The sequence below is a fragment of the Kockiozyma suomiensis genome (assembly GCF_038497685.1).
Source record: "Kockiozyma suomiensis strain NRRL Y-17356 unplaced genomic scaffold V2V93scaffold_4, whole genome shotgun sequence".
Lineage (NCBI taxonomy): Eukaryota > Fungi > Ascomycota > Lipomycetes > Lipomycetales > Lipomycetaceae > Kockiozyma > Kockiozyma suomiensis.
In genome coordinates, this window is record NW_027117667.1 from 788,999 (window position 1) to 808,804 (window position 19,806).

At 43.8% G+C, this 19,806-nt stretch overlaps 9 protein-coding genes across 9 annotated transcripts; 5 read left to right on the forward strand and 4 right to left on the reverse strand.

The window, feature by feature from the left end:
- The first annotated feature begins 68 nt into the window (after nucleotides 1-68).
- On the forward strand, nucleotides 69-3,398 carry V2V93DRAFT_366882 (uncharacterized protein). The gene is made up of 5 exons (XM_066909416.1): nucleotides 69-542; nucleotides 601-751; nucleotides 812-1,151; nucleotides 1,218-1,725; nucleotides 1,803-3,398. Exons 1-5 carry the CDS (start codon nucleotides 155-157, stop codon nucleotides 3,044-3,046), a joined length of 2,631 nt encoding a protein of 876 aa, XP_066767114.1. The 5' UTR covers nucleotides 69-154; the 3' UTR covers nucleotides 3,047-3,398.
- Nucleotides 3,048-4,129, reverse strand: V2V93DRAFT_366884 (Butirosin biosynthesis, BtrG-like protein). The gene is made up of 3 exons (XM_066909417.1): nucleotides 3,953-4,129; nucleotides 3,506-3,871; nucleotides 3,048-3,445 (listed from the first exon to the last, which is right to left on the reverse strand). Exons 1-3 carry the CDS (start codon nucleotides 3,973-3,975, stop codon nucleotides 3,400-3,402), a joined length of 435 nt encoding a protein of 144 aa, XP_066767115.1. The 5' UTR covers nucleotides 3,976-4,129; the 3' UTR covers nucleotides 3,048-3,399.
- Nucleotides 4,130-4,255: 126 nt separating this feature from the next.
- V2V93DRAFT_366886 (uncharacterized protein) lies at nucleotides 4,256-7,753 on the forward strand. The gene is made up of 3 exons (XM_066909418.1): nucleotides 4,256-4,517; nucleotides 4,611-4,737; nucleotides 4,796-7,753. The coding sequence occupies exons 1-3, from the start codon at nucleotides 4,448-4,450 to the stop codon at nucleotides 7,536-7,538; spliced, it is 2,940 nt and encodes a 979-aa protein (XP_066767116.1). The 5' UTR covers nucleotides 4,256-4,447; the 3' UTR covers nucleotides 7,539-7,753.
- On the forward strand, nucleotides 7,732-10,586 carry V2V93DRAFT_366889 (copper amine oxidase). The gene is made up of 3 exons (XM_066909419.1): nucleotides 7,732-7,956; nucleotides 8,014-10,105; nucleotides 10,168-10,586. Exons 2-3 carry the CDS (start codon nucleotides 8,205-8,207, stop codon nucleotides 10,364-10,366), a joined length of 2,100 nt encoding a protein of 699 aa, XP_066767117.1. The 5' UTR covers nucleotides 7,732-7,956; nucleotides 8,014-8,204; the 3' UTR covers nucleotides 10,367-10,586.
- A 91-nt stretch (nucleotides 10,587-10,677) lies between these two features.
- V2V93DRAFT_322616 (glutathione synthase) lies at nucleotides 10,678-12,212 on the forward strand (the record flags this gene model as incomplete). Its single annotated transcript, XM_066907413.1, has 2 exons — nucleotides 10,678-10,964; nucleotides 11,021-12,212. 2 exons carry the CDS (start codon nucleotides 10,678-10,680, stop codon nucleotides 12,210-12,212), a joined length of 1,479 nt encoding a protein of 492 aa, XP_066767118.1.
- An 813-nt stretch (nucleotides 12,213-13,025) lies between these two features.
- V2V93DRAFT_357891 (uncharacterized protein) lies at nucleotides 13,026-13,655 on the forward strand (the record flags this gene model as incomplete). Its single annotated transcript, XM_066908043.1, has 1 exon — nucleotides 13,026-13,655. The coding sequence occupies one exon, from the start codon at nucleotides 13,026-13,028 to the stop codon at nucleotides 13,653-13,655; it is 630 nt and encodes a 209-aa protein (XP_066767119.1).
- Nucleotides 13,656-14,334: 679 nt separating this feature from the next.
- Nucleotides 14,335-15,848, reverse strand: V2V93DRAFT_379211 (citrate synthase-like protein; the record flags this gene model as incomplete). The annotated part of the gene is made up of 2 exons (XM_066912002.1): nucleotides 14,335-15,757; nucleotides 15,820-15,848. The coding sequence occupies 2 exons, from the start codon at nucleotides 15,846-15,848 to the stop codon at nucleotides 14,335-14,337; spliced, it is 1,452 nt and encodes a 483-aa protein (XP_066767120.1).
- Nucleotides 15,849-16,520: 672 nt separating this feature from the next.
- Nucleotides 16,521-18,343, reverse strand: V2V93DRAFT_366896 (P-loop containing nucleoside triphosphate hydrolase protein). The gene is made up of 4 exons (XM_066909420.1): nucleotides 18,148-18,343; nucleotides 18,023-18,082; nucleotides 17,937-17,946; nucleotides 16,521-17,856 (listed from the first exon to the last, which is right to left on the reverse strand). Exons 1-4 carry the CDS (start codon nucleotides 18,148-18,150, stop codon nucleotides 16,604-16,606), a joined length of 1,326 nt encoding a protein of 441 aa, XP_066767121.1. The 5' UTR covers nucleotides 18,151-18,343; the 3' UTR covers nucleotides 16,521-16,603.
- Nucleotides 18,344-18,383: 40 nt separating this feature from the next.
- V2V93DRAFT_182499 (ubiquitin-conjugating enzyme/RWD-like protein) lies at nucleotides 18,384-19,783 on the reverse strand. Its single transcript, XM_066906953.1, has 6 exons — nucleotides 19,399-19,783; nucleotides 19,336-19,342; nucleotides 19,196-19,283; nucleotides 18,986-19,138; nucleotides 18,888-18,928; nucleotides 18,384-18,830 (listed from the first exon to the last, which is right to left on the reverse strand). Exons 1-6 carry the CDS (start codon nucleotides 19,573-19,575, stop codon nucleotides 18,631-18,633), a joined length of 666 nt encoding a protein of 221 aa, XP_066767122.1. The 5' UTR covers nucleotides 19,576-19,783; the 3' UTR covers nucleotides 18,384-18,630.
- Between the last annotated feature and the right edge of the window lie 23 nt (nucleotides 19,784-19,806).

Here is a 19,806-nt window from a genome sequence, read left to right on the forward strand (position 1 = left end):
GACGTCATATGTAAACAAATAAATGACGGCCAATTTCAGAATTCTGATTTCGTGAGTTACCCTTGTCGGCAGTTTTCTCGTCTACCAACACCATTCATTTCCAAAATAATAATCCAGTTTCAAAAGTTTGTAAAGTTGTTATTTCGCGCTCCCAATGGCTAGCAACGTGATGCAAGCAGCATCTTCTAGCGCTGGCAATGGCGTTCCGCCTGTCGGAGGGTATTCGGGGCCAAGAATGGATTTCTCCCCCAATCCGACTTTCAAGCAACATGGAACTTCGAAAACCGCTTTTGCTGGTCCTAAGCCATCATGGGGAACTCGGCAAGCTGTATCCCAGATTTCTGCTGCTGGCTCTTTGGCTATGCGAAACTCTATGAAAAATGGAGATTTGAGAAACCGATTTGAATTTGCTGCACGGAAAGGCTTTCCAGCTCAAGAGAGACTAGCAGCTGATGAATCAGATGTTAATTCGGTAGTATATGTCGGCAATGTGCCTCGTAGTATTTCAGATGAAGACTTATATAACGCCTTTGGGATTTACGGTGAGCTTTGTCTACGTTGCCAGCAGTTAGCTGATAGCTAACGCATATTCGTTTTTAGGTAAAATAGACAGTGTTTATCGCCGCAGGTCGATGTCAAGGGATGGGCCTTCATCTCATTCGCAATATGCATTTGTTCGTTTTGTTAGTCCAATATCGGCAGCAGTCGCAATCAAAGAGCGAGACGGGACATTCATAGGAACAAATCGAATGTGAGCTGCTTGATTCTGTAGCATCCCTGATGTGTGTTTGTTTACTTATTCTTTTATCAGTGCTGTTCGTGCTCGCCATCCTACCACTCAATCTCGGTCATACGAGCGAAGCCCAGAAAGTGGGTCAAACTGGTCAACGGATATGAATAATGATTCCTTGAACGAAGCAAGACCTGCTTCTATTATTCAGCATGCGAATGGTTCTCCATTTATTAGAGAGCATCAACCGCTGCAGCTTATTTCTATAACTAATGTTCCACATGAGATGTCACCCGAAGATCTATTTCACTTGATCTCATCAATTGCCCCTGCAGTCAGTCTAGTGATTTATGACACAACAGATGATAGCGGACAGAGATATAGCAATGTATTGATGATATCTTATGCGGCAGCGGTAAAGGTATGGCGTTAAAAGTTTCTGAATTTTTGCAATATTTATCAAGCTAAGTTATAATTAAAATCCTAGATTATTGAAACGTTGCACAACAAAGCTATTAACGGTTACGTTATTGGCGTTTCCTTAAGTCAGCCATTCCCACCCTTTCAAAATGCCCCGCCAATGACTTATTGGACACAGAAGCCGGGATCAGCACCTGAACAGGTTCCATACCCGCCGATATCTGCTCCTCCTACTCCAATGATGAATCAGCAATATTCGGCGCCAATGGTGGTGTACTGGAATCCAAATGTCGGAGCATATATTCCTTTGAATGGACCTTCCGAATATTATTATCACGGAGGTGAGATGCAATATGAACATACCAATGCGCCTCTCTCTCATTTCTATGAAGTGACTTCGACCAGAGAAAACTTATCTGACGATTTGCCATCGAATGCAAACGCTAAAGATGCTGCATTAACCGCTGCCGATTCAGAGAGTAGTATTGAAGAGCACAGAGTTTTAGGGACGGCACATAATATGACATCAGAAGACAAACTGGAAGTTTCTGCAACTTCTCAGGCTGTTTCAAGAGGTAAGCAGGATACTATACGAACGTTTATATTCATTTAGAAAAATTTAAAAAACTCATCTTTAGCGCTAATTTGATAGCCTCAGTGACGCCATTGTCTACTGAAACTACTAATGCCGTATTCCTTCGCCATAGGATGAGATCTGAAGCTGAAGATCTCAACATCTCTGATTTCAAGCTTGTGGACTCCCGTAATCTTTTCGTGAAAAATCTCGATGAGGCAGTGATCACGAACAAAGAAGATTTGCGACGTTTGTTTGAGGCTTTTGGCGAAATTGAATCAGCCCACTTAGTAACCTGCATGCATAGCATGATTTCGAAAGGTTATGGCTTTGTTTTGTTCAGAAATCATGAGGATGCATTAAATGCTCAATTTCAGATGGATGGTCAAATTATCGGGCGTTCTGCTCTGTTTGTCACTTTTGCAGAGAAAAAGGATAACAGATACTCTCGTTTCAGGAGTCATAGACGTGGTAATTATAATCCTGCCCCTCACAACTATGACAACGGTGTTGGAGGAAGACATACAAAAACCCTATCAGAAATTTTTGCCAGTGATTCTGGCTCTGGCACGCACTCTGGCTCGCAGTTAACTGTTCAGTCTGCTGCTCTGACTCAAGCAGATATTGAACGCACTTTAGCAGATAACCATGCGGTTGAGAAGGGGGATACAAATGCAGTCCAAGCGATTCCAAGTGAAGATTTGGGTAAAATAGTAGAGTCTGGCTCTATGGCTTCTGTTTCTTCCGCCGTTAATTTGGGAGATAATATTTCTTTTGAAAGAGAAGTGGAATCCGACGACACAGTAGAATCAAAGCCCGTTATTGGGGTGGAAAACGTGCTTGGAAATAAAACTGTCGAAGGAGTTACTAATCAGACAGCTAATATCAGTGTGACTGAAAACCAGAAAGAAAACTCGAAATCTGTTCCTTCTTATACCCATTCTTCTGATTCTGTGTCACTCGACTCTCAGCAAACCACGACTCCATTTATCAAGGCGAAATTACACGAGCACAACGGGAATCAGACACCAGTGGCTGCTTCAAAAATCACTCTGGTTACTCCTGTATCTATTTCTGGTGTTTCTACTGCTTGCAAAACTTTTTATCGTGACTTCGATGAATACAAAGATGCTTTTAAAGAGTATCAAACGAAATTCAAGTCTAGTCATAGTCGGGCACGGTCTGCCGACTTGACAAGTTTAGTCGCAGATTTTGATAAAGTTCTTGCTTCTGACCGAGCAACATCTGAGGGCTCTGGAGTATCGCACGAGTCTGGGGGTGCATATAAAATCTCAGACGTGCACCCTGCTTCTGTTGAATGATCGGGGATCAACATTTATTATTTCCTTGCAGTTATTTTTTTCTTGCAGGTTCCATTCTCTTCTTTCTAATAAGATGAGTCCTGATATAGAGGACATATATGCCTACATCCATGAAGACTTAGGCAGTGACAAAACCTGGTATATTGTTATTGTTACCGCATATTTTAGTGAATATATCACGGATGGAGAGACGTATGTCTCAGCAGCCGTGAGCTTTGCCTCTGTTAAAGTTTGATGTATAATTACGGAATAGATGCCAATATGAAGTGTTTTACTATAGTCATTTGTGACGTCTATCAATTTACCATCAATTATTTAAATAGATCATCTCTCTAATGAGCAACAATGCAGGATCACATTGCATTCATCTCCTTTTCTATCCAAGTTTTGAAATGATTCCTAGATAGGGATTTTTAGATAGGTGCCCATAGCAAATTATAAATAACGCACCTCACTTACTGCATAAACTCACCAAAATCCCAGTCAACACCTGTCAATCTATCCATTTGATCAGCCCAAATATAACACCATGCGTCCTGTACCTGTCCCTCGTTATCTGTGACCAGTACCGTCTGTCTATTATACTCATCCCCTTCGAACGCGTCTAATGTCTGAATTTGAGCTGGGCTTAAACCGCTCACTAATATACCATTAACTGATGCCCCTGAATAACAGACGACTGCAGGGTATGATTCATCAATCAAGCTGGAACGACGATAGTTCGAAAGAGTAGCTGGCCGAAGAGTAAGTATTGTGTCAGAGGGAAGATTACGTTTGTTGAAAAGAACACGTGCAAGCACATTTGGTGACATTAATGTCCCATAGCTATTAGCTCTTTGTTAGTTCATCGTTTACGGGTTCTCTATTTAAAATACCATCTGTAAGATGTGGTAACTATAAACCTACCAGAATATTGATATTGGCGCCATATTCTAATGCAGATAAGGCTAATATGCTAGAGAATATTCATTCAATGAAGCAGTATACAGAGCTAAATTGCACCAGGACTGTTGATTTTTTGAACCGAAATTGATATCAATATACAGAATTACAAGCTGATCGTTCACCGCAGTGATTCTGTATTATACATGCAGCTACACATGTAATCTACATAGAGTTCTGCATTCAGGGGTCAACCGCTTTAACAGGGTTGCCCTGACAACGGTCACCCACCGTAATTAAGGTTTGGATAATCAAAACATCTTGCAGTATTGGCATTTAGCGGCGCTCAATACTTTTGGCGCGTCTTATTTGACCAATTTTATCTTGGGTTTGCAATATTTCAGCTCGTTATAGTATAATTTGTTTGGCTTTTGGTCTGAACTAATTCAAGAACTTTAAAATCCGTTTGTTAGACTAGAGTGATTAGAGATCTTATCGCGGCAGTGCTTGTTGGCAACTATGTCGGAAATCCCCAAATCCTTCCCTTGCCTGGTGAAAGCTCTATATTCATGGTCAGGAGAGGAAAAAAGTAAGTACTGATGCTTAGCACATGAAGAGTGATATTGAGTTAGGTTTCCTTTTTTGGAGTAAAGCAAGCTAATTCATGCATTTATTTACCCAGCTGATTTGGGGTTTGTTGAGGGAGATATCATTGAGTGTCTAAACTCTGGCGATGGACAATGGTGGTTTGGTCAATTAAAAAGAAACAGAGTAAAGGGGTACTTTCCTTCCAACTTTGTAAAGTTGATGTATGTTTAATACTGTCGCCCTAGGGATTTATTGTTGAAGATGCTGATTCTCAAATAGGGACCCACCGCCGAGTAAAGTTCGGACCGAGACTAAATACGCTCCACCTGCACCATCAATCGTGTTAACGCCAAACTCCCCTGCAAGAGGACAATCTCGTGATTTAAACTATCGCATAGACGCAAATACGATTAGTGGGGGCTACTACGATTCGCGGACTGGCATTTACCGTAATCTTTACTACGATGATTACATGCACGAAAGTAATGATGAAGAAACTGCCGAGGGCACCAGTCCTCCGCCTCGTCCTCCTACACACAAAGTAGCGTACAGATCACAATCAGCAATGTCAAATCGCAGCGCAATACCAGATGAAGATGATGTATATTTAGCTGAGATCCCTAAAGCTAGAACACCAACTCCTCTCAGAGATGCGCTAGAAGATGTGATGGCTACATTGCAGACAATGGAGGTTCAAGACAAGCGACCGTCACGGAGGCAATCTATGATAAGACCAGCTACCCAGATGGGTTATAGGGAGCCGTCTCCTGAGCCCATATACGCCGAGAACATTTCAAGATCAAAGACGCCGGGAGGAGGATTCAGAGATAGTCTTACAAGACGATTTACTTTGAATAGACCTAAAAGTAGTCTTGGCCTTAGCCATCGGCAGCACGAGGGTGATGGTGTCAGAACTTCATTTGGCTCTGAAACGGAAACGAAAGTATCGCTCCATACAGCTAAGAGCCTTCTCAGAATGAAAGCACTGGCACGTTCCAATACTACGGCAACCGATTCGACAGTTTCGCATGCTGCACTGTCGGCCACTAGTGGAAGTACGAATATGAGTGATATGAGTGCCACTTCTGCAGGCAGTCTTGCTCGAAGACGTCAAGAAGTGAGCAGAATATCTACCCTCGAGATGGGCGATAGGTCAACGATAGCATATAATACTCCAGTGCAGCTCCCCCCTGCAACCCCAAGTGGACAGCAGCATCTCCTACAATCCAAATCAAGCCTCGCAACGTTGAAGCTAAAGAGAAGCGGATTTTTTAAGAAAGTGAAAGCGCTAGGGAGTTCTGCCGCGTCTTCAAGTGGATTTTCGTCTGCCTCGCTCTCATCAAAATCGTCAGCGAATCGATCTGCAGCAAAAACTAGTATTACTTCATTCAGCTCAGTGTCAGCTACTCAGAAAACACTAGGACCGGGACAGTATGCTCGACCTGTCGAAGTTCAAAGTGCAAAGTGGATTCAGTCACAGACAGACATTCATCGCGCAAAATCTTTGAGTCGGCACGAACGAGATGACCGCAGACGTAAGCAAGAACTTGAAGGACATTGCGTTACCAATCCCCTTGACGTCCTGTATGGCCAGATTGAAGGCGACGAGGGAGCTGATGGACGAGTTGTTGATGTGTCAATGGATGTTATGAGGTTCAATTTTACTACATTGGATAAGTCGGTTAGAGCTTTATCGATACCTTCTTTGGCAACATTGTCGTCATTTACAATCACTGTGCTTTGTAGGCCCTACAAGTCCGATATTCAGCGCTTACGTGCGATATATATATTCTGCACTGAACGCATTGTATGGCATCCGCGCGCCACTTCCGATGACGACTTTGAGGATCAACATGACCCGACAAGGATATTCAGAATGAAAGAGGCAAATGCCGATGAGATGGCCCACTGTGTGCAAGCAATGTGCGAGCTTGTGCAAATTCCATGTGAAATTGTCAAAGGCTATCTGAAAGCCCCTGGTGAGGTTTCTGATGGCCATAATACGACAGGTCGCGTCAATCATGTGTGGAATGCGGCAATAGTTGACGGAGAATGGAGAATGATCGATGCATCACTTGCTAGTCCAACACACCCTCGGAGATCGTTGTATACGAACTGCCCTGGCAATGTTGCTGAAGACTTTTACTTTTTGGCGAAGCCCAGCGAGCTGATATTTTCGCATATACCAAGATATCGTGATCAGCAACACATGATGCCGTCTCTTTCTGCCGACCTGATATTCCAGCTTCCTTCGATCTGCCCGGCAATGTTCCGATACAATCTGTATCTGTCCGAGTTCGACATGTCATTACTGCGCACAACTGGGCCTGAGATTGTTCAAATAGACGTGCAAGTGCCGGCGGAAATTGATTGTGCAGCTGAGATTGAAGTGCGAGGATATGTGGCTGATCTGGACGGAGACTTGATTGAGTCTGGAGAGGTTATGAAGAGCCCTGCTCTTGCCCAGCCGTACTGGATACATGGACGCCGCATATTTAGAGTTAAGGCGGTCGTACCTGACGGTGAAACAACCGGTGTGTTGAAGATCTATGCCGGAAGGCGAGGACTACTGCAAAGCATGAAAGATATCCCGTTTCCGCTTGCTGTTGCATTTCCAATCAGCCATGTAGGTAAGAGTTGCGGTCAATTCAACTTCGTGGATATGCATCCTACGCCTCAAGCTCTTCGGTATGATATCTACGTCGTACAACCGCAATGTCGCGAGCTGTCAAGAGGAAGCACAATAGTGTTTGACTTCAAACAGTTCCCAAACAACGTAGAGTCGCCAGTATTCTCACCGACAAAAACTACAAAGCTGGCTCTTCAGTCACCTAGTGGTAAAATCACTAAAATGAGTGCCAAAGACGCAGACGCCAGTTTTAGTACTGAGAAGAGCTCGGGCCAGATTAGTTGGGAAGCAATAGTAACGTGTGGGGAAATTGGTGTCTGGAGGGGACTAGTAATGGCGGATAGGAGTGCTACATGGGTAGTCTTTGCAGAATGGGTTTGCGTGCAGAATTGATAAATATCTAAATAGTAATCTAATTTTGTGTTTGGTTTTTGATGACGGTGTAATAGAAGGTCGGCCGACAAAGCAAAGATGATAAACGTGGAAGTTATGCTATCAGTTACGGATGCATAACGGGAAGCCACTTCTAAATTAGGATAGCATCTAATTGTGCACAAATCTGACTGCCCCGAAGTCTCAAGTCACTCGTTTTAAAAGTTAGCTACTCGAAAGCATTTTGCTGCAGAACCACTTTTAGAACAAGCAAGATGGTAACTAATCCTAGATGTGCAAAAATGTAGCCTTTCTATTAGCCACCGACACTTTGGTACGGACCAGTTGTACGCGAAGTCGCCACCACATATTTAAGCATATATTGCACGGCAGCTGCACAGGCTGTTAATTACTAGGAGAGTGCATAATAATTACAACAGTAAGCTATAGAATCCCATTATGAATCCATGTCTTCTTCACACTTAAGCTGTTAGAGACTTAAGAATTCGTTCATTCGGACTGCGAAGTAACAGTGATAAGTTTCCGAAATCATTGAGCCGCAGGGAGGAGCTGCCCGATACGGACTGCCACTGTTAACAGCATAAAACTCCTTCACCGTCGCCTTTGTTGTTTGCTGCCCTCATCAGTGCCCACTTCGATATTCTCGGTTTAGCAATCAATTTGAAAATGCTGGAACGTCTTTCACAGATCACTTCGCACACTCGTGCTTCGGCTGCTCCTGTTGCCAGCCATCCGCTTGACCCTCTCTCTGGCGAGGAGATGAAGGCTGCCGCCGCCATCGTCAAGGCTACCTATCCCGATAAGCTCCTCACCTTCAATGTCATCTCCCTCGCCGACCCCAAAAAGGTCGAGTTTCTTGCTTGGGATGCTGATCATGCTAATGCACCTGTTCCCGCCCGCGAGGTTGACATTGTTGCTCTTGAGGCGGGTGTCTCGGGTGTCTGGGAGGGTCTTGTTGACCTTACCGCTAGCAAAGTTGTTTCGTGGGAGAAAATTGATGGTGTTCAGCCGATTCTGACATTCGAAGATCTTGGAAAGGTTGAGGATATTATTCGCAAAGATCCGTCTGTTATTGAACAGTGCGTTCTCTCTGGTATCCCCGCTAGCGACATGGACAAGGTTTACTGCGATCCCTGGACTATTGGCTACGACGAGCGCTTCGGCACCGAGCGTCGTCTTCAGCAGGCAATTATGTTTTACCGATCGGATATCGATGACTCGCAGTACTCTCACCCGCTTGATTTCTGCCCCATTTTTGACACCGAGACTTGTGAGATCATTGCTATTGATATTCCAACTGTCCGTCGCCCGCTCTCCAAGAAGCCCCACGCCAACTTTCACGAGAAGGCAGTCGAGGCTCTTGGTGGATACCGTACCACTGTTAAGCCCATCATTGTCGAGCAGCCTCAGGGTGTTTCGTTTACCGTCACTGGTCGTGAGATTGAGTGGCAGAATTTCAAATTCCATGTCGGATTTAATTACCGTGAGGGTATTGTTCTCTCCAACATCAGCTACAACGACCACGGTGAAGTTCGCCCTCTTTTTTACCGTATGTCATTGTCGGAGATGGTTGTTCCTTACGGAAACCCTGATCACCCGCACCAGCGTAAGCATGCGTTTGACCTTGGCGAGTACGGTGGAGGTTACATGACCAACTCTCTTGCTCTCGGATGTGACTGCAAGGGTGTCATCCACTACATGGATGCCGCTTTTCCTGATCGTGAAGGTAACCCTATTGATATCAAAAATGCTATCTGCATTCACGAGGAAGATGACGGAGTGTTGTTCAAGCACTCTGACTTCAGAGATAGCTATGCCACTTCAATCAACACTCGCGGTGTGAAACTCGTTGTCTCGCAGATTTTTACTGCCGCTAACTACGAGTACATGATTTACTGGATCTTCCACATGGACGGTACTATCCAGCTTGAGATCAAGCTTACCGGAATCCTGAATACCTACATCCTCGGTGATGGTGAGGATACTCGTGGATTCGGTACTCAGGTCTACCCTGGCGTGAACGCGCACAATCACCAGCATCTCTTCAGTTTGCGTATTAACCCTATGATTGATGGCGTCAACAACTCTGTCCAGATGGTCGATGCCGTTCCCTCTGACGAACCTATCGGCTCGCCTAACAACTTTTATGGTAATGCTTTCTTGCCCAAGATCACTCCGTTCAAGACCACTGGCGAGGCTATCACAGACTACAATGGAGCCACCTCGCGCACTTGGGATATGATTAATCCCAGCCGCAAACACCCTTACTCCGGCAAGCCCTCTTCCTATAAGCTTGTTTCGCGTGAGGCCCCCATGCTTCTTCCTAAGCCTGGTTCTCTCGTCTCTAATCGCGCTGCTTTTGCGCGCCACACTGTCCATGTCACTCCTTACGTGGACCGCCAGTTTTATCCGGCTGGTAAGTACGTGCCGCAGACCTCTGGTAAGCCTAGCCGTGGCCTTCCTGAGTGGATCGGCGATGGCACTGGTTCGATTGAGAACACTGATGTTGTCTTATGGCACACCTTTGGAATTACTCACTTCCCTGCTCCAGAGGATTTCCCTGTCATGTATGTACAACTCTATGCTTTGTCATTGTTGTTTTTCAAAAAATACTTACTATCCCTACTAGGCCTGCCGAACCCATGACTCTTCTTCTCCGTCCTCGTAACTTTTTCATGCAAAACCCTGCTCTTGATGTTCCCCCTTCGCACTTGATGACTACATCGAAGGTCTTGTCTGGTGGCGCTCCTACTACTATCAAGTCGCTGACCGACTCTGTTTCGCGTCTTGCATTTGGGGAGACTAAGGCTGAGTGCTGCTCGAAGTAAGGTGATTGAGAAGTCAGCGAAATGGTGAAATGTGATAATGGGTTTAATTTGCTGTCTCTGTATTTTTTTGTTAAATTTGTTATGTCTTGGAACAAGTTAGTATCGTTTTCTTAAAGATCGATGAATAATAATTATAATATATATGTCGTAAATAGAAATGTAATTGATTTTAGTAAGCAGTAAAGTATGACTAATCGGTTCCTGGAAAGCTGGAAACTCAATTACATATCAATTTATGAGGTGCTCAGCAGAAGAGCCGTTGTCTTCTTTCGTCGCTGTTGCATTTGTTTTATCTTTTTCAGAGTCTCACAATGGCTTCGCTACTAGCTGATACAAGCTATCCACCTTCTCTGGATGAGGAATCGACTCTCACAACAACACTACGCGACTGGGCACTGTCGCATGGTCTCGTTATCCGCGCGCCGCTACAGACTGGAGAAGACACAGATGAACTGTCGACGCATGTTCCGTTGACGCTTTTCCCTTCGCCTTTTCCGAGGAAATTGTTTGAAGAAGCAAAAGGACTGCAGACTGTATTTAATGAGCTTTATGTTAACGTTGCGAATGATACAGAGTTCTTGAACGAAATTACCAAAGGGTATAGCTTTAAAAGTTATATTTTTATAGTGAGAACGAACGCTGATACATGTGTAGGCTTGCTGGAGTAGATGATTTTATGGCGGACCTCTGGAAACTTCATCTTGAAGTTGAAAAAGAGACAAAGGGGAAGCCTACTCAACCTCTTACGCTTGGAGTTTTCCGTTCAGATTACTTGTTACATACGTCTCCTTCTGTTGAGCCAGAAATCCGCCAAGTAGAGCTCAACACAATTTCTGCTTCGTTTGGGGGATTATCTGCTCGAGCAGCTGATGCTCATAGATTCTTGCTCAAGTCTGGAGAATATCCTGAGATTGACTCATTTAGTATGAGTGAAGACTCCATGCCTGAAAATCCATCTGCAAAGCGTTTAGCATCAGGATTAGCTATTGCACATAAGGCTTATGGAGTCCAGGATGCCGTTGTACTATTTGTAGTACAACCGGGTGAGAGAAATGTATTTGACCAACGCTGGCTTGAATATTATTTGCTCGAGACTCACAATATTCGAGTCACTCGCGCATCTCTTCAAGAGATTGCCGTTTCGGGAAAATTAGATCCGGAAAATAAAAAATTTGGCATATATAGTAAGGAAGTCAGTGTGGTATATTATCGATCCGGCTATACTCCGGCAGATTATCCAACTCCAGAGACGTGGGCAGCACGAAAACAAATGGAACTATCAACAGCGATTAAATGTCCCTCGCTGGCAACGCATTTTGCAGGCGCGAAGAAAATACAGCAAGTTCTTGTTGAGGATGAGGTTCTATCAAAATACTGCCCAGACCCAAGAGTACGGGCACGTATCTCGTCCACTTTTGCGGAAATCCTACCACTTGATGCCGATTCAGCACTCGGAAAGCGAGCCAGAGAGCTGATTGCTGTAAAGCCTGAGAAATACGTGCTTAAACCTCAGCGCGAAGGTGGTGGCAACAATGTGTATCGTGAAAAGATTCCTGGATTTCTAGCTTCACTTCCTGACGAAACCTACTGGAATGGCTATATCCTTATGGAACTAATTGAGCCTCCAACGGATGTAACAAATTTAATTATTAGAAATGGGAAAGTCACAAGCGGAAATGTGATCTCAGAATTAGGAATATTTGGATGTGTGCTCTGGGATACGGTATCTGGAGACATAAAAGAGAACTTTGAAGCAGGATGGCTGTTAAGAACGAAGTTCGCTGAATCGGAAGAGGGAGGTGTGGCGGCTGGATTTGGCAGTATCGATAGTGTACTACTGATATAGAGAAGGTATTTTTATGCAGCATTTAGCGTATTAATTCTATCGCTGGATAATACTGCCCTATTATCGAATTCTAAGTCAGTTTATAGAATAATCAAGATAAAGCTTTCTCATGTTGTCCGCGCCGTCTGACACGCCAGACTTTCTTCCCCGGATATCAGTCATGTGATGTGTGATTTACCCTAGGGCCGCGAGCACGTCGATAATCTCTTGTTTTTCTACTGCTTGACAATGTAAAAGCGTTTGTGATACACGTTTGATAGTCAATGCAATCCAATAGCGAGTCACCTGTATCTGAAGCAGCTTTGGAAGAAACGGATAGACGTCTTACACTACGAATGGTGACACAATATCTGGAGATACCTGTAGATGCGTGATCACAACATATGAACTGTATGAACAAAAATATTCACTGTGTGGGATCTTGTTACTCTGCCTAATATAGATGAAGCACGAAGATTTTATGTATTTAAGCGTTAATGTCTTGAGTAGAGCGTGCAGGCGTATATCAAAGGCGCGTCTGCCTATTTGTAGTTGGTTTTATGCGATTTTGAATCGGCCTGGCACACTCTTTCTTTTGCAGACAGTATCTTCATTGTGTATACCACTGTATTAAAGTACTTTGAAACGAAACGAATTAGTAACTGTGTGTATTTCTTCCTTTTAAGACTTTTGACATTTGTGAAGTCAGATTAATACTACTGTGATTAATTCACTGCGTTGCGGCAATCAATTGTATTGCTACTACTCGCGATTCAGAATAGTGCTCTCCAAAAATCATCTTGAATATCGTCATCAATCAATGTGCTGAAGAACATGACTTCAGAGAACTCGAATACTGCTTACGGGGAAACACTGTCGCAATCTAACCGAACGTTGTTATCTAGCAATTCCACCTCATGGAATAATACGTTCGTAAATGGGACTCTTTCCAATGGGGCTTTTTCCAATGGCACCATTATGACTCGTGATAATAGCACTGCTCTTGATTCAGTGAGCCACGAGAATCCCAAATTCATAGGTTTCACTTTGTTCACAATTCTGGGCGTGTTACTCGCTATTATCCTCGTTGGTGGTTTTATTGCATGTCTTAAACGGCAGCTAAAACGCGCAGCAGTGGACGTTATTGAACAGAATAAACAAAAGCAGCGAGAACAACTGCGGGAACTACGTATTTCTGATACGGAGCGCGGAGTTGAGTCGTTGGGTGCATCGCCTGTTGATGGAGCTAAGGATGCGCGTGAACTTTCGCTGTGGGATCTGCCGAGGAAGAAATCCAGTCCTACAAGTTTCAAGGGAAGTAGGATCCCGGTTCCGGTAAAGAAGAAAGCAAATTCCGATAAAAAAAGTTCTTCTTCGTCTTTATCATCGCCGGCAGGCTTAAGTAGCAGCGATGGGAAATTTTCGATGGATGTTGCTAGCACAGCAAGCAGCGGGTTCAAGTGATTTTTGCATAGGCTGAATCCGGTTGATTTTGCTGAATCCGCAACTGCAATTACTAATGCGCGCAAGACGGTGATTTCAAGGCCACTATTGTCAGCTTAAGCTGATTTCACATGAGGCTGGCAGTTTCTGAAACATTGTTGTATATTAAGGTTGCAAAACTGTTTTTATAATTATCTGATAAGTATATTCGCCGAGCGAATAGGTTATCGTGCAAGGGGCCGCTTGTTTCTTTTTGTATGGTGGGAGATCATTTGCTGGACAGCATACGAGGTTATGGACGTGTTGAATTCTGGTAGTCTGATGCTCATTAGAGAACCTCCTACCGCGGTTGCGGAGCTCGCGTGCACTCTATCAGGCCTTTTTGATTGATACCCCAAAAAGATTCTTGATTTTGCTTATAAAGATATTCTGTTGCTGTTCTATAATGTTCGTGTTTTTTCTTCACCGTCATCTTAAGTTACAGCGGTAAGAGCTATACTATATCATTATTAATACAAATTTAGTATGATTCATATGCTTGCCACTTGCACTCTAATAATTCCCAAAAAAATCAACGCCTGCAAACAGGGAGAATATCATAATGTCCAAATTAGAAAGACGAAAAAAATTAGAACTCCAAAAGCTCACGCTTTGAAAAAACAATGTAATAACTCAATCTACCGTTACAGACTTTTGTCTGTTATATTCTCGCAAGACGGCGCTTGCTGATATAGTGAGGAATCTCGGTTATTCCGTCCTTTGATGTCACGGTCCGCTCCTCGCGCTCGTCCAGTGGGATGTAATCGCGGCGACCTTTGCCGACATAGACTTGTCTAGGTCGCGAGATCTTATTCTTTCCTGAGTCAAGTTGTTGTTTCCAGTGAGCGAGATACCCAGCCACTCGGGGAACAACGAACAAGACTGGGTAGAAGTCGAGAGGAAACCCCATTGCTTTATAGATAAGACCAGACCAGTAGTCAACATTTGGGAAGAGTTTACGGCTAGTAAAGTATTCGTCCTTAAGAGCAGCATCTTTCAAAGCAATAGCAACCTCAATGAGTGGCTCACGGCCGCAAACATCAAATACCATGTCGGCAACCTCACGAATGACTTTGCTGCGAGGGTCAGTCTCTCGGTATACGCGATGGCCAAATCCAAATAGAAGTTCTTTCTTTTGTTTTACGCCTTCCAAAAACTCTGGGACTTTATCAACCGAGCCAATTTTCGTGAGCATCCGAATCACGGCCTCGTTAGCACCACCGTGCAGGGGACCGTACAAAGCTGAGGAGGCGGCTGCAACGCAAGAGTAAGGATCAACGAGAGAAGAGCCAACATGGACCATAGTTGATGTCGAGCAGTTCATTTCATGGTCGGCGTGAAGAATGAAAAGGATATCCAGAGCTTTAGCAAGGCGCGGATCAGGACGGTAAGAATAAGGCTCTGACATGTGGTCCATCATATACAGCAAATTTTCCGTATAAGAAAGATCAGATCGAGGAGGCGTAAATGGTCGATTGATGCGTATACGGTAAGCCATAGCCGCAACGGTAGTAGCCTTTCCAAGAATGCGTACAATCTGCTTGTTCATGATTGATTTGTCGTTAATGTACATATCCTGGCCTTGCAATGCAGGATTAGCCTCAGGCGCAAAGGCCGACATAGCAGCAAATGCGGAAATAAAGACGGACATGGGATGAGAGTCATAGCGCATTTGACGGATAATGCTTTGCAAGTCCTCCGCAACAAAGGTATGGTTCATGATTTCCCATGACCAGATGCTGTATTGCGACTTGCTGGGAAGCTCTCCGTAGATCAGAAGATAAGCAGTTTCAAGAAAGTTTGATTTTTCAGCCAGTTGTTCAATAGGATAACCACGATGCATGAGAAAACCCTTGTTTCCGTCGATATAGGTAATGGACGAGGTGATCATAGCGGTATTGACGAAGGCCGGATCAAGAATACGAAGACCATAAGGCGTGTCATTTTCAGGGCGCTCGTTTGCAGCCAGTGGAGCCTTGAGTTGAGTGAAAGCAGTTGCAGGAACAGAGTTGTCTTTGATTGTTATTTCTATCGTTTTACCGGTGCGGTTGTCGATGACGGTGATGGTATTTCTTGGTTTGGGACTATGGGGGATACTGATCAGCAAGAATGCAAGAAAATGGTAGAGAAAGGAAGATAGACATACACGTTGGGAATACCATTTGGAACAGCCATTTTATAGAGAAGCGACAGACAGTAGGAGGCAGTATTCAAGCTGAAGACTCGGGATCAGTGGGCTGTTGGGGAGCGGGAAAGGCTTTATAGTAGGCTTCTGGAGGGACCGAGGTATGTCCGGTGAGCCCCACCCCCCGCCTAGTTTTAAAGTTCCGTCTCTAATTTCTTCCCGAGCCGATGCCGTGGCAGAGCTCTTCCCCAGAAACCCGCTTCCCCACATGCAATATAATGATAGGCTGCTATTAGTTATTACCAGATTTTTAGTAGCAACATCTTTCTTCAAGCAACTTCTTTTATTGTTTGTGAAGAATTCACGCAAGATAGATACTGTATCTACTTCTACTCTTGACTGCTGCATAATCTCATGTGCTGTCGCAGAATCGTGTGTGTCGTATTTTATTCTTTTTACTGAGAATTATTATTTTGATCCTGCTAATAATTATAATTCAATCATCAACAATATCAGAAGTGATTGACTATTTATGATTTCTTGAACTTCTTTGAATATGGATAATGAAAACTCTTTTCATTCTCATCCAGCTTTCTTCTTTGGTTCCCGGCATTTTTCGCTTTCATTGCCCTTTCCCCACGCTGCTTCAATAGCAACGTAGTTGTATTAAAACAATAGTACGTAGAATCGAACATAGAGTAAATGCTCTTTTCAGAAAAGAAATTTCGTCAGATCAGGATAGATTATTGAATTTGTATATACGCTAAATCAAAACAGTACAATATACGGCAAGACGGATACAGTCTTACAAGTACAAACCCTCGAGGTTCTCCTCTACCTTATTCTTCATCACCCGTTCCCGGGCGCTACGGAAATCCGTAGCAGTCACCTGCATCCTCCGCTCTCGCAGAGCAAGCAAGCCAGCCTCAGAGCAGATAGCCTTGATATCAGCTCCAGACAAATCATCTTTCGCACCCACAAATTCTTCCAAATCTACGTCGTCGCTCAGATTCATCTTGCCGGTGTGAATTCCGAAAATCTTGCGCTTCGTGTTTTGATCAGGGTTTTCAAACAGGATCTTACGATCAATACGCCCCGGTCTTATCAAAGCAGGATCAAGCGATTCAATCTTGTTTGTAGCCATTATCACCTTGACGTCGCCACGATCATCGAATCCGTCAAGTTGATTAAGAAGTTCAAGCATAGTACGCTGAATCTCTCGCTCACCGCCAGAAGTCGAGTCATAACGCTTAGTTCCGATAGCGTCGATTTCATCTATAAACACAATCGAAGGCGCATGATCGGCCGCCACTTGGAAAATTTGCCTCACCAAGCGGGGCCCATCTCCCAGATATTTTTGAATAAGCTCTGATCCAACAATGCGCAGGAAAGTAGCGCTAGTCTGGTTAGCAACTGCCTTAGCCAACAATGTCTTTCCTGTTCCTGGAGCACCGTAAAGGATGACACCCTTGGGCGGCTTGATACCCATTTCTTCATAAAGCTCAGGATGGGTCAGAGGAAGTTCAACTGCCTCTTTGATTTCTTGAACTTGAGTCTCGAGGCCACCAATGTCAGCATATGACTCAGTCGGTGCTTTGTCCAACTTCATCACAGACACTATCGGATCGGTGTCATCGGCTAAAACACCAACAACATGCATACCCTTATGATGCAACAGCACTGAGCATCCTGGCTCTAGTAGATCTTTATCAACAAAACTCATTATAGAGACATAATACTCTGGGCCAGTGGTTGATGACACAATCGCATGATCATCGTCAATAATTTCCTCCATAGAGCCAACACCCATCGGCGTACCACGCATATCATCGACACGGCTCCGTTCCTCCGCAACCTTTTCATCCGTAGGCTTTAGCCGTTCTTGATTCTGCACGAACTCTTCCTCTAAAAGTAAGTGGTCCTTGATTCGTTCCATTTTCAAGAGCTTGAGCTTGCATCTAGTAGTGGGGAAAACGGTAGGTAACTTGGTCGAGCTATCGGGTCCTTTACGTTTCTTCTTGCCTATCCGAGTAGATGGAGGAGGCTCATACTTTGGCTCTATAATCGATTGGTCAGTTTTCTGTTGTCAAAGATTCTGGATCTGTACAGAATTTAGAGATCAGACGATGATTTCTTACTCTCTGGCTTCTAAATATTAGTCTGTCAGTAAATCGGTTCATCATAATCATTTTAGACTATTTAGATGTCTGATGATCAATCATACCTTATTATTGTTGTTATTCTCATCAGGCAAGCCGGGGGGCAATCCAGACGGTCCTTGACCCTATACACGCCACAAGGTTAGTTGGACCCAATCTCATCCTTCAATCAAAATCAAATTAGACATACCATTGTGATTTATGATAACTAGTCCTGTCAGATGGGCAGATATCGGTTCCTGTACTCGCAAAGGTGCAATCTCGATGATCGCCGTAATACTGTGTTGGATAAATTGGTTTTAGAGTGAACAGTTAGGACATTTCGAAGCGCGTGGAGCTGTTTACTAATACATCACAACGTAATGTGCACTTGTGCATCTATTGGCACCAGCGCCTAAGCTTTTATCAAGATATATTATTGGAATCCTCGATTCTACTGTTACTTTATAGTTCTGATAAGAGATTCTGATGCTTATCTGTGTTAATTACTAAGAGTTGCTTTTGATTACACCCACTACCAGAATTATAATAGGCCGAGTCTGCTCGCATGCTCTTCAAAAAGTTCCATACGTTAATAGATAATACTAGAAGTAAATGGATCTCATAAGATGCTACGAATAAAAAATAGCAAAATATTACGGAAACCTATCTAGTTTCAAATCATAACGTGCATTTATTTCAGTAACTCTTCCAGTAATCGATCCTCAGCGCCGGCAGGAGCATCGGATCCAATCTTCTTAATGCCCGTTCGGTTCATGACCTCGATTATGCGATCCTGTGCGAATCCCATTCCTTCAAATATTTTAACTGATTCGGGATCTATTCCGTATTGCTCAAAAATACTTTTTGGTTCTGACGGCGAGGCATCGGTAGCTGTGATATGATTAGATTACGGAAGCTCGTCGAGCTCTTATGGTAAATAGCACTCACATGTAGCGACACCGGCACCGGCATAAATCTTTGCCCAGTATCTTTTGCCAAATAGAATGGTCAGCAAAGTCCAGACAGTAATGACATCAAGTACTTACCTTGCGGTGTTGTCGAAGCCCTGTCGATCAGACAAGTAATGCTTAGCAACCTCGGCGTCTTGAGGATTTGTTGGCTCAGGAGACGCAAGGAGGGATTGTAATGAGATCAATGACGCCTTTAATGTGAGCACTGGTGACCATTTGTCTTTCAATCTGCGCGAATTCGTTAGAGATCGTTTGGGTAAGTGCAAAATAATCGAGGGCCCTCACATGTCAAGGCAGATAGCTCCCGTTTGAGAAGATATATTAGGGTGATAGACTTTGGTATCAAATCGCATGATTGGAGGCTTGAAAGGGTCTATTGCTCGTTAGTTTCCTGATTCAACCTGGATTCTGATTGGAATACGTACAATCGTACTGTAAGAAGACAGTTAGCATTGAAAGCGACAAGAAAAACGTCGCAAGCTACATACTGGTATTTTAATGTCAACTAAATATCGACCACCTTCATAAGGAGTATCTCTAGGTCCCGCGAAGGATCCTACCAGGTGTGTTATGTCGTCTCCCTGAGCAGGCTGAAGAAAAATACCAGACTCAGGGTCATCGTGTAATGCTCGTAGCTCTTTTGCAATTCTGCGTTCTCTCGACATGGTTTAGAATAAGGGACGATAAAATGATTATATACTGATCGACGGATCCCTGTATTCAAAGTCGCACCAATGCCTTTTTTATAAACAAAAAAGAAGAGCCTAAAAAATCCAAATATAAAAAATAAAGCACGAATAAATTCACCCGATTAAAGGACTTACTCTCAAGTGGCTGAAATTGATATACAAATGCGAATATGAAGAGGGGGATATGAATAGTCACCATTGGGATTC